We start from the raw sequence: 11,476 nt of genomic DNA on the forward strand, positions 1-11,476 counted from the left end.
GTCCTCATCTTTCACTTCAGAATGCTGCACAAAAGAAACATGTTCGAAACAAGATTATCAGACTACAGGTGCCACTGCTCTAACTGCCTCCTTCACGCATGTTCTCCTGCTCCCTCACACCAACTCTACCCATCCCTCCTGCCCCCGTCTGTGTTTGGCTTCTCTGCTGCTTTTTGTCTTGTCTATCTCAAGTGCTTGCAGGCGAAGCATGTGAAGCCGAGCGAGCCTGAGGCTCCTCTCTCAGCTGAGCGGTAGGGAGGAGGAGGAGGAGGAGGAGGAGGAGGAGGAGGAGGAGGAGGAGGAGGAGGAGGAGGAGGAGGAGGGATAGGCTGAGGTGCTGGCAGGGGGTCGGAAGCGAATCCATACGAAAAGCCTCGACATGGCCCGATGAGGAGGCGACTAGAAGGATGTGAGGGACTTGTGGCCTCTCCGACTCTCCGCTTGACTCACCTCTCTCCTCTGCCCCTCACTGTGCTTGTTCCTCTTGCTTCCTCCTGCCCTCCCCTTGTCGCTGCTCTCCTCGACCTCTGCTGACGGGGTTGTAGACGAGCATGGTCAGAGCCCCTTCGCCTCCAACGAGAAGATGTCCATCGCCAACGGATTCTCTCACAACCAGAAGCTTGCAAAGTGAGGGGCCGGAGATGCGATAAAGAGCGCTAGGGGAAGCAGAGGATCAGCAGCAGAGAGGAGGGAGGAGAGATTCATGGAGGAGGAAAATAGGAGAATAGAGGAGAGAGGAGGGGGAGGGGGAAGGGAAGGGGCGATCCATAATGAGCCTGTGCAGGGACAATCCGTACGCGCAACGAGGAAGCGGGCTCAACAACAACCAGAACCACATCTTCGACAACCTCCGAGGATACCCCCCTCGTGCGAACCCTCTCCTCGCACGTACGATGAGACTGACAGCTAGAGCAGGTGATCCATACATGTTCGAGGTGCAGCGAGCGCGACAGGTGACAAGGAGAGAGAGAGAGGGAGAGAGCGTGACTTGTTGGCAGATGAGAGGCAATCAATGATCATGATCTTTGTTATGTAAGTGACTTTAAATTAATGAATGTGAGTGAGCAAGCAAGAAATGCCTCTTGACACTTGTACAATCACTAACTTTAATCAACAAGATGTTTTCCTTTACCAAACTTTCCTTCGTTGGAAATACTTGCAGCACACTCGCAGCAGCTGTACTGGTCCGGTGGCATTTAAGCAGAAGGAAACTCTGCATGCAACAAGTCACATCAAGGCCTTGTGCTGCGCATGCTAACTCACGTCTCTGGCACTTGGTGAGCATGTCCATGTAGAACTGGCAGGCAGAGATGTCTCCGCCGGAGTTCTTCACGCACTCTTGGAAAGTGCTGTACTCGTTGGCGCACTGCATGGGACTCGAGCCAGCTGCAATTCCCGTCAGTCCCCTCCTCTTTCCTCGCTCTGCCTCTTCCAATTCACCTGGGGCCGCAGGAGCTGCAGGAGCTTCCGGGGCAGGAGCGTTGTTGTGCACATGCTCGACCTTGCGAGGACCCATGATGGAGTCGACAGCATGATGAGCAATGGCACTGCCAGTTCCGAGCGCCATGCCCTGGACGACACCTCCCATAATGCCAGAGAGGAATCCTCCGCCGCCGCCAGGTGCCTGAGCAGGGGGGGCGGCAGGAGGGGCCATGGCAGGAGGGGGGGCCATGGGATGAGGAGCAGAAGCAGGAGTGGCGTGGTGCTGAGGGTGTGCGTTGTTGTAGGCAGGAGGAGGAGGAGGAGGAGCTGCAGTGGTCCTAGCCTGGGTGGATGCCGGCACAGATGGAGATGTGACGGTCTTAGAATGAGTGGGCGCAGGGCGCGAAACGGCAGTTCGACGAGATGGAGGCATTGAGAGACCTGCAAGAAGATTAGAATGGTGATCCAAGAAAAGAAACTTCTTTCAAACGACATAGAACAATGCGAAGCGAATATTCGTACAGATGAAAAGAAAAGCAGACGTCCAGACGCGCAAACTTGCATCAAATGTACAAAGGCTCCTAGTTACAATTGGCTTCTTCACAGCTTCGAGCAAGAAACAAATATCATGCCCTTCCAACAAAGAACATCATGGCACAAAAATAAGAAAGAAATCTCGATTTGCACAATGAAATCAAACCAACACACATATACACATGACCGCAGAAAACCAGCAAACTTCCTTCTTTCATCTTCCAAGATCACTTCAAACACAAGTCCCTCTCGAGACGTGGAAAAAGCAAGTCGAGAAAGCAAGATACAGTGATAATAAGAACGACAAATTTCCATCCTTCTTCTCCTTCTCCTCCTCTACACCTCCCATCCCCAGTTCTTCGCTTGCATTACCGAGAGTCACTTGCTGCAGAGGCTGAAGGCGCACGAGTATATGTGGGGTGGGGGTGGTGTGAATACAATAGGAGGGTAGGGTCAATGAGGGTACAAGATAGGGGTACGCATGAAACATGGGGTAGGGTTCACCATAACAAGGCATCTGAAAAGATTGGGTAGGGTCGTAGATATTGGATTTGAGATAGGGGGTGGGTTTTTCATCAAGATTATTGATGGGTGGGTATATTGCTGTATTGCGGTGGGTAGGGTATTCGAAATATGCCCATAGAACCGGTATAATTAAGGGTATTTAGGAGGGTATAGTACTTTCAAAGTCACTTTCCAGGGTGGGTGTTTCTATGGAAAGTACCCCGTCCTTGTGAGAACAATCGTTCATCCCATGTGGGTGTTTTCGAAAAGGGGGTAGTGCTGAAACGTCTTCAACGTGGGTGGGTGGGACGTAACGACGATGGGGAAAAGGGGTACGAGACGGGGTGGGGGTGGGGGTAGTCACCCCCTGATGTTCAATTGTTCAGCTTAAAAGAAGGGGTCATGCTACAGGGATTTCATAGGTAGGGGTGGTACCATGCAGTCGTGGGGATCGTAGGTAAGGAACCTGGGAAAATTGGTGGGTAGAAAGCAGAGTATGAAGGGGTAGGGGTGATGGGAAATTCTCTTGTATTTGCAGGGGTACTCAATATAGGTCTCGGTACAGACATCTCAAAGTACCCGTCTTTTCCCACAAATTTGGCCTAGAAGACATATGGTGGGGGTGTTGAAAGATGGGTCATCTTGACATGGGGTGGGTCTTGCCAGAACTTCTTCTCGCTAAAAGTGGTTGCTGTGTTTATATATACCCGGTACTATAAGGACAATTTGATTGTGTTTGATGGGGTGGGTCATCCATGTACCCCAGAGCACTCGGAAAGTTCTAGAGAAACGAGGTGAGATTGCGAGAACAAATCACCCCTACCCCCCTACTTCCGGTAATGTACATGGGTGATCCGATTTGCTCAGGTTTGGTGAAACTTATTGGTAATTAATATTAATTACAACCATCTGAGATGCAATAATTATTTTCGCTGCACAGTCTGTCGTTGTGACTAAAACAAATTAAAAGTGTACTGGTGTTGTTTAAAATATATCTTTACAGGGACTTTCCGAGTTTTTCTTTTTATAATTGTATTATTGGAATGATTTTCAGAGATAATGGGTACTGCAAGAATACAAAAACTTAGCTGATATACAATTTGATAAAGTGGGCATCAGATATCGCACAGCTGTATTGTCGCAACTACCTTTAAATACTTATATTCTATTTCTCATCAGATCTGGGGTCGCATTATTTTTAAAAGAACAACTTGTGCACTTTTAGATTCGAACGAAGTGCTGGATTGTAATATACTTTTGATGAATGATGTTCTAAACTTTCAAATATATACTATACTTGATTTGAAAATTAAGCATGGTATTTATGGTTTTTAAAGAAAAGTACCTCAATTTTTAAATACTTTTAATTTTAAAACTGGTTCCTTTGGTCCTGTAGTCAAACAACTTTCCCCGGGTCAACCGGCAAACCCCGCCCATAGTCAATATTTAGATTATTATGCCATGTAGTCAAGCTTTCCTGGTATAGCATCAGCGATGTAGTCAATGTTCCCTTGGAAGTTCCATTCTTGTAGTCAATATGGCAGGAGTTAAACGTCTATAGTGAATATTGGTTGTTGTGAAGTAGAGTGGCGTCTCGAGCACATGCAAATCAAGATGGGGGAAAGGGAGAAGGGAGAAGCGGAGGAGGAGGAGAGCAGAGGAATACAGAGCAGAACACAGCAGAGCAGAGCAGAGGAGGAAAGAGAAGAGGAGAAGACTTTCAGAGCAGGTCATTTCAATGGTCAGGGTAGCATGGAAAAGGGAATGTTGACTGGACAGCATGTGTGGGGAAATTTAAGAAATTTTCTTGTTGGAATTTCACAGCGCAAGACAGGCAGAGAACAAGATTCCGGGTGAGGTTCAATTACATGCAAAGAGTAGAATTACATGATTAGAAACAAAGTAGCGAGCAATCACTGCAAGATACACTTGGCAACAACAGTGATGATTCCTAGGGTTCAGCGTATGCTGTTGAACATTTCAGCATGGTTTAGAAGGAGAGCACCACAAAAGAGATGTAGATCATGTATATTACATGCACAACTCTATGAGGACATACAGCGAAGGATGGTTAACGAGGAAAACTTCGAAAGCCTGGGAGACGGGCGACATTTTGACTACAGGACAAGACAGATTCATGACAGAATATTTTGATTGAGATTGTTTTGGTCCGTAATGACCCTGCAATCATCTCCTCTCGCTCACAGTGTCGCAATGATCGCTGTATTGTCTCAAAGCGCTAGATAGCGAGCAGATAGCGGCCATCTTATAGTTGTCAGCGGCCAGATGTAAGGAAGTATGAGATTGTTTCAACCATTATTGATGGTCTTAGTTTACAGAGCTACCGCTGCTAACATGTGGTGCTCAGGAACGGTCTCTTGAAATCAAGCTCTTGTCAAGTGAGAAGTTAGAACAAACAGACTAGGATGACTCTCCGTGCTTCCACTGGCTCCGACGTTTCGCTCAGCTCTGCTGCTGCGGACGCAGCTGCAGCTTTGCAGGCAGTAGCAGCGGGCAAACCTGTACAGGCAGTCAACGACGTGTGGGTCCCCACCTTCGAGATGAGGAGAGACTCGGCCGAGGCGCTCAGGATGGTACAGGAGAGCTGCAACTGGTAATGGGAAACAAGAGGGCAAGACGATCGGAAGCGTTTGAGCTGCCTTGTGAGAAGCACGATGCTCACGATATGCGAATGTGCCTCCTGTTGTGTCCGCTGGTGGTTTTCTGTTGGTTCCCGCGGCTTGCGTAACGGCAAGATTTGTTGAGAAGGACGATGCCTGCTATGTCTCCTCGTGACAGTTTTTCTGTTGTTTCCCCGTCATGGTAGCTTTAAATCTTGCCTTGTGTCACAGTAATTGAAATTAAACCTCTCAAAACTCTCATGAAGGAGTCGAGCAATGCATCTCATGCTGCATGTGGCAATCTCCCTGTGCTCTCCACCAGAAGCAGGAAGGATCCCTTCCTCGTACACACCCGTTGGCCCTCATATCTTACCTGTCCTCCTGCTCCCTACCTCCTGTCAGACCTTCACCAACAGAATCCTCCTCCCTCCCATCTCCCCCTCTCCTCCCATCTCCCCCTCCCCTCCCCTCTTGTCAATTCTTTTTTTTAAGGATCGTTCAGAATGTCTATGCGGCATCAGTGAAGCGTATGGAGCAAAGCAGCCGTCGCCCGCCATGGTGACGCCTCTCATCCTCCTCGCCATCTCTCCTCCTCCTTGGCGCCGTCTTCTTCTTTTGTCTTCTTCTGCTTATCCTTCTCCTCCTTGTCAGGAACGAGAAGATCGAGAGCATGAGCTGGCAGAGCGTCTGGTAGCGCGTGAGATCTCCTGCCTGCCATGCCGCGGCTTGACCATGGCATGTAGACGCGCCGGTGTTCGCCTTCCTCGGCAAGAAGACCTGCAGCAACATCGTCCGATGCTCCAGGCAAGGAGCAGGGCCTGTGGGGTGGGGAGGTGATGAGTGAGCAGCATCGTTCGCTTCCGGGCAGGGAAGACATGGCAGGCGAAGTCAGACCGACGAGAGGAGCAGATCGTGGAGCAGGAGAAGCTCTACATCCTCAGTGAAGGTGGGGGCTACGAGACTCGAGTCCAGCACTGTGACCTCGTTGAAGGCGCCTGCGAGGCTCATGGAACAAGATCCCAAGGAGGAGGGAAGCGGCTCACGACAGGCGACTGCTTCGGCGCCAGGTGGTGCAAGGAAGGAAGACGAATTTCAATCTGATCGCAATGCTGCGCATATTTAGAAAGTTCCTGTCCCATCACGTCCAGGGAGTTCAAATCATCTCCCCCGCTCTCTTCCCGTGGCGTCATGACGCCACCACCGTCTCCGCCATGACTGACAGTGTACTCCTCGCCTTCCCTCTCGCTGTCGAGGTAGACTTGCCATCTTCAAACCTCCCAGCGTTGATGCTTGCTGCAGGATCCAACAGGGTTGACGGGAGTTGTCTTGTCGTACTTGAAACAAGTATTAAGCTTCCTCCTCCTCCTGATCTCCTCTCCTCCTCCTCCTCCTCCTCCACCACCACCACCACCTCCTCCACCACTACCACCTCCACCACCACCACCACCACCACCTCCTCCTCCTCCTCCACCACCACCACCACCACCTGGTCTCCTCCTCCTCCTCCTCCTCATGTTTCAAATGCTTCCTCGTTTCAGATTTTCTCCTTCCACCTGATTCACCGTCTCTTGTCATGTTGCTGAGTGACCATGAATGTGAAGCAACGAGACGTTTGCCAGCAGCTGCTCACCTCCTCGTTCCTCCTCTGCAGGCTGGAAAGGTGGATTCAAAGATGTTGGTGATTCAAGTTACAATTGCTTTCAGGTCTGTGATCGAAAAGTTGTTGGAAAAGGGACAATTAGTACGAAAAAATGCTGGATGGGAGTTGGTAACTCTGACCTCTGTTGAGATTATCTCCTCCACTCCTCTCTGACTCTCTGTCTCTCCTCCACCTTTCCCTCCCTCTATCCTCTCCTCTCTTCTTTTCTCATTCTCCTCTCCTCCTCTCCTCCTGTTCCCCCCTCTTCCCCTGTACTTGTCATGACCTTGCCAACCCTTCTCTCATCTCACCTCTCATCTCAGATCAAAGAAGGACAGGCGTGCGATCGCATCTACATCCTCAAGAGCGGGACAGTGAGCCGAACTAAGAGGCTCAAGACAAACAGTCAAACGCTCCAATTGCGAACCAACTCCTCTCATCACCTTCACGACGGAGCAAGGGAAGCGTTGATGGACTTGGGCGACCTGCAGTCAGGAGCAGTGGTGGGCCTTGTTTCAACGCTCCTGTCGAGCGAAGAAAGGTTCTCTGTGGTAAGACGATGATGAGAAAGTAGAGACAAGATGGTGAAACATGTTTCATCGCAGATGACGAAGACTGAGGTGTTGATGAGCGAGTGATGGCCAGAGCGTGCGCTAACATGTTTCGTTTGGCTATCATCCTTGTTTCCCGCAGGCTGAATTCTTTGTCTTTGACCCGGGTGATGCAGCTGTTGAATCTGTCTCTGTCTCTGAGAATGATTTCTTTCTCGACATGCAGGTATGATAGTTGATAGTTTGTCGGAAGAAGTCAAGACTCAGGTGAAACTGATCCCCATCCCTGGTGTCTCGCTTCTTTCCTGATCTTTCGTGGCAGATGAAAGAGTCATGTATGAATGTTGTCAAGTGGGCCGACGATGCAATCGGAATGGTGAGATCGAGAGAGACAGTAAAGCCAGGTGGAGGATGGGAATAGGAGGAGAGTTGAGAGGCAGGGGAGGCAAGGAGGGCGAGGCAGGCGGGGGAGGCAGGAGAGGAAGGGAGGGAGGGAGGGAGGGAGGGAGGATACAAAATGAGGGGGAGATCGGCAGATTTCGCAATGATATTCAGCCAGTTGGAAAGATGTCGTCAAGAACTTTCAAACGTCAGAGCGATCTTGCGGACTTTGTTTGAGAGCGTCGATTGTGTTTTCGACTCCTTCTACCTTCCCTTCTCTGTAAGTTACGGATCCTGACTTGCGCTGTGATATCTATCCTCTCCTTTCCGTCCTCCCTCACCTCCTCCTCCCCATCTCTCTCTGTCCATCCTGTCTCTCCGTTTCTGCCGCCTCCCCACCCCTCTCCTCCTCCTCTGATCTTACAAGTATGGTAAGGGCTTGACTCAAGACCAAATCACTCCGATCGAGCATGCAAGGTCCTTCGGCAACTACAAGGAAATCAGACAATCCGTATCGTCTCTGCTGCTGGATGTAGAAACTTATCTACATAACCTGGAGGCAACCAACACCTGTCAGGTGAACATGATCTGTAGTCTTGTACTTGTCACTTTGTGTCAAGACTGCAAGCAGGACGACACGTCCGAGTCGGTCTGCTGTAGCATCGCACAACTGAGAGGAGTTTTGAACTCCTTCCTCTCGTCCATCTTTGCCATCAGCCCTGCCATCCTACTCTTCATCAACAATCTACACTCGCACGTTGTCAACATACGCAAGATGTGCTCCAGAAATCAGTTCCTTCATCACTTTCTCGGGAGGTACAAAGTTCATGCCACCATCTGTCAATCATCATCATCATCATCATCATCATCATCATCATCATCATCATCATCATCATCCACCACCACCTCCTCCTCCTCCTCCTCTACCTCCTCCTCCTCTCATCTCACTATGATCATTCTCAGCATCGAGTTGGAGCATTGCCGGTCGCTGGAGCATGAGATGTCACGGGTCGTTGGGATGTGGAAGAAAGTTCTCGAAGCGAGCAGGCGACTTACGAGCGATGAGAGCGGAGAGCAAGACAAGGTCAGCGACAGCCCCCTTCTTGTTTGCCGGTCTATGACGGCATTCAAGGCGAAGAAACAAGATTTCATCGTCATCTTCCAGAGATTCGTTGCAGAATGTCTGGAAGACTGTGAAACTGCAGGTGAGAATTTCAAGATCCTTCAGGGCCAGCTGAAGTTGGACGATGGCAGAGAGACTGATCGGCATTTACGACAAGACAGCCAAAGAGACCGGTAACATGCTCCTCCTCGCTCTCACTCCCAAGTCCTTTCTCTGAGAATTCCACCCCTCCCTCTCTCCTTTCTCTACCTCCCTCTCCCTCTAGCTCTCTCCTTCATCTACTTCCCTCTCTCTCCATCTCTCTCCTTCATCTACCTCCAGATCTACCTCCCTCCTTCTCTATCTCCCTCCTTCCCCTTCTTCTCTCCTCCACGTCCTCTACCCTTCCCATTCCTCTCCTTGCCCGTCTCTCTCTCCCACACTGCATATCCTATCTTACACTGTCGTTCCTCTTCCCCATCCTCCTCTTTCCTTTTCTCCTTTCTCGCTGCTGCAGTTTACCGAGGAATCAGCCGGGACATCATGCAGCCACATCGACAGCTTGTCTGCGGTAGGACAACAGCCAGCTGATGACATTGGACGAGAGAGAAGATGGGGAGCAGGAGCAGGAGCAGGAGCAGGAGGTTGGAGGAGTGAAGAGAACGGGGACACAGCAAGAGCAAGGAGTGGAAGCAGAGTAAACTAAGAGAAGTTGAGGGACGCGAGAGGAGGGAGAGGGGGGAGAAGAGGCAATTTTGGGAAAGAAAAGCAAGGATCAGGAGCGCAAAGGAGAGGAAGGGTGAGTAAAGGCACTGGAAGACAAGGAGGCTTAGGATGGGAACGATGGGCGTCTAATTTGCTTCTCCCTGGCAGAGGAAATCTGCCGAGCTCTTCCTGCCAACAAGTTCTTCCTGCAACTTCGGCCATCCTTTCATCCCATGTGCCGGTAAGGCGCTAACAATGATAATAGACAAGCATGCAAGAAACGATTATGGGAATGAAGCGACGAATGGAGTGGTTTAATGGGGAAGGAGGAGGAGGAGGAGGAGGAGGAGGAGGAGGAAGAGGAGGAGGATTTTAAAGGTGGAGCCTGCAGGCTCTATCTCTACTGCGATGTTCTGGTAATGAGAGGGCAGCCTCTTCCTAAGCTCGCGGTCAAGGCGTACGAGGACGAGACCCCTCCCTCGCAAGGGGAGAGCAGCAGGCCTGACGACTTCATCCTCCCTCTCGAGGGTCTGCAGGTGCCAACGAATCTTGTCTTGCCCTGCTCACGTATCCTTCTCAGGCAACGTATGCCATGGAACATGTCCACTTTGAATGTCTCGGGCAAGGTAATGCCTCTCCTCCTCCTCCTCCTCCTCCTCCTCTTTTCCCACCTCATCACCACAAAATCCTCGTCCCAAAGTCTTGTTCCCGTCTGATAGAATAATGCAGATGAGAGGACGGCGTTCTGCGACAGCATGAACGCTGCTGCTAATAACGAGGATGGTGGGGAAGGGCAGGATAAGAAGGGAGGAGACGACAGGAGAGAAAGTGAAGGATCAGCGAGGAGGAGGAAGTCCGAAACCTCAGACAACATTCGCTTCGCCGATCTGAGCAGGACGGTGATCCTTGAGGCAGCACAGGAGACAAATATCTGTACGTACTCTATCTCCTCCTCCCTCCTTCTCCTTCTCCTTCTCCTGCCCCTCCCTCCTTCTCCTTCTCCTTCTCCATCTCCATCTCCATCTCCATCTACACTGCTCTCCTGGGATTGTTCTTCTGACTCTTTTCTCCCTTCTCGATTCCTTCTCCACATGTTCTCTCCCGGATCAACTTGCTGCTAGACATGCGAGCTGAGGCCTCGCACGACGGAACGGTGAGGTCAAGTCGGTTTGACTCTAGTCATGCGCTTCACAGGTTCTCACCTCCCGCTTCGGCGTGATCATGTTTGAGATGCCGAGCCAGCAACGAGCACGAGCTTTTGTCGCTGCGCTCAACGCGTGTGTGACTCAAGCACAGCAGCTTTTGTTGCATCCGTACGAGGAACAAGAGGACATGTAATGAATGTGAACATCTTCGCTTGTTCTAGCTGGAATGGCGGACGAACTCCTCCTCAAGCTTCCGTAAACACACTTCGACCTGTTGAGAAATACTCTCCTCCTCTCCCGTACATGGAGCCGTTGAGCATGCTGGTATCGTGAAAGGAGCTGCAATAGCGGTCAACGGCCTGAAGCCGAAGGAGGGAGCCTTCAGGGAGTTACCTGGTGTACTCGGCGAAGGCATGAGCAGACGCGAGCTTGCCGCCGTAGACCTCATCGTACTCCTTGTCGAACCTCTAAAGCAGGAGCATGAGTAACAGACAGCGGCGAGGGAGACAGAGAGGAAAGAGGCAAGGTGGGCACGAAGCACAGGAGCGGGACCGAGGAAAGCAGGAGAGGACAAGAAGTTTGCGGCACGCACTAGGAGGTTTTCAATCGAGCTCTTCATGGACTGGTTGGTCGAGTTGATCTGCTGAATCGCCTCTTCGCTCGGCAGGTCAGGAACCAAAGGGTTTGAGAAAAAGGAGGGGAGGAGCAGGAGGGTGGAGCAGGAGGGGAGGAGGCGAGGAGGGGGAGGGAGGCGAGGAGGGGTGGAGGCGAGGAGGAGGTGGGAGGCGAGGAGGGGTGGAGGCGAGGAGGGGTGGGAGGCGAGGGAGTGGGGGAGGAGGCGAGGGAGGGGTGGGAGGCGAGGGAGGGGTGGG

The 11,476-nt window shown here is 51.1% G+C and overlaps 4 protein-coding genes across 4 annotated transcripts in view; 2 read left to right on the forward strand and 2 right to left on the reverse strand.

Moving 5' to 3' along the window:
- Nucleotides 1-1,091: 1,091 nt before the first annotated feature.
- Nucleotides 1,092-1,864, reverse strand: GUITHDRAFT_155227 (hypothetical protein). The gene is made up of 3 exons (XM_005823379.1): nt 1,441-1,864; nt 1,264-1,386; nt 1,092-1,213 (listed from the first exon to the last, which is right to left on the reverse strand). The coding sequence occupies exons 1-3, from the start codon at nt 1,652-1,654 to the stop codon at nt 1,197-1,199; spliced, it is 354 nt and encodes a 117-aa protein (XP_005823436.1). The 5' UTR covers nt 1,655-1,864; the 3' UTR covers nt 1,092-1,196.
- Nucleotides 1,865-4,348: 2,484 nt separating this feature from the next.
- GUITHDRAFT_155228 (hypothetical protein) lies at nt 4,349-5,342 on the forward strand. The gene is made up of 2 exons (XM_005823380.1): nt 4,349-4,748; nt 4,793-5,342. The coding sequence occupies exon 2, from the start codon at nt 4,887-4,889 to the stop codon at nt 5,076-5,078; it is 192 nt and encodes a 63-aa protein (XP_005823437.1). The 5' UTR covers nt 4,349-4,748; nt 4,793-4,886; the 3' UTR covers nt 5,079-5,342.
- A 1,411-nt stretch (nt 5,343-6,753) lies between these two features.
- On the forward strand, nt 6,754-8,992 carry GUITHDRAFT_117348 (hypothetical protein; the record flags this gene model as incomplete). The annotated part of the gene is made up of 9 exons (XM_005823381.1): nt 6,754-6,822; nt 7,044-7,271; nt 7,414-7,497; nt 7,594-7,647; nt 8,089-8,224; nt 8,273-8,468; nt 8,616-8,736; nt 8,785-8,857; nt 8,907-8,992. The coding sequence occupies 9 exons, from the start codon at nt 6,754-6,756 to the stop codon at nt 8,990-8,992; spliced, it is 1,047 nt and encodes a 348-aa protein (XP_005823438.1).
- Nucleotides 8,993-10,776: 1,784 nt separating this feature from the next.
- GUITHDRAFT_155229 (hypothetical protein) overlaps nt 10,777-11,476 on the reverse strand; it is a gene marked incomplete at its 5' end in the record, with an annotated part of 1,530 nt that continues 830 nt past the window's right edge. The window contains 3 exons of the mRNA XM_005823382.1: nt 10,777-10,943; nt 10,998-11,071; nt 11,197-11,258. Coding sequence (XP_005823439.1) covers nt 10,850-10,943; nt 10,998-11,071; nt 11,197-11,258 — 230 coding nt within the window. The 3' untranslated portion in view covers nt 10,777-10,849. The remainder of the gene's footprint in view (nt 10,944-10,997; nt 11,072-11,196; nt 11,259-11,476) is intronic.

The sequence above is a fragment of the Guillardia theta genome (assembly GCF_000315625.1).
Source record: "Guillardia theta CCMP2712 unplaced genomic scaffold GUITHscaffold_109, whole genome shotgun sequence".
Taxonomy (NCBI): Eukaryota; class Cryptophyceae; order Pyrenomonadales; family Geminigeraceae; genus Guillardia; species Guillardia theta.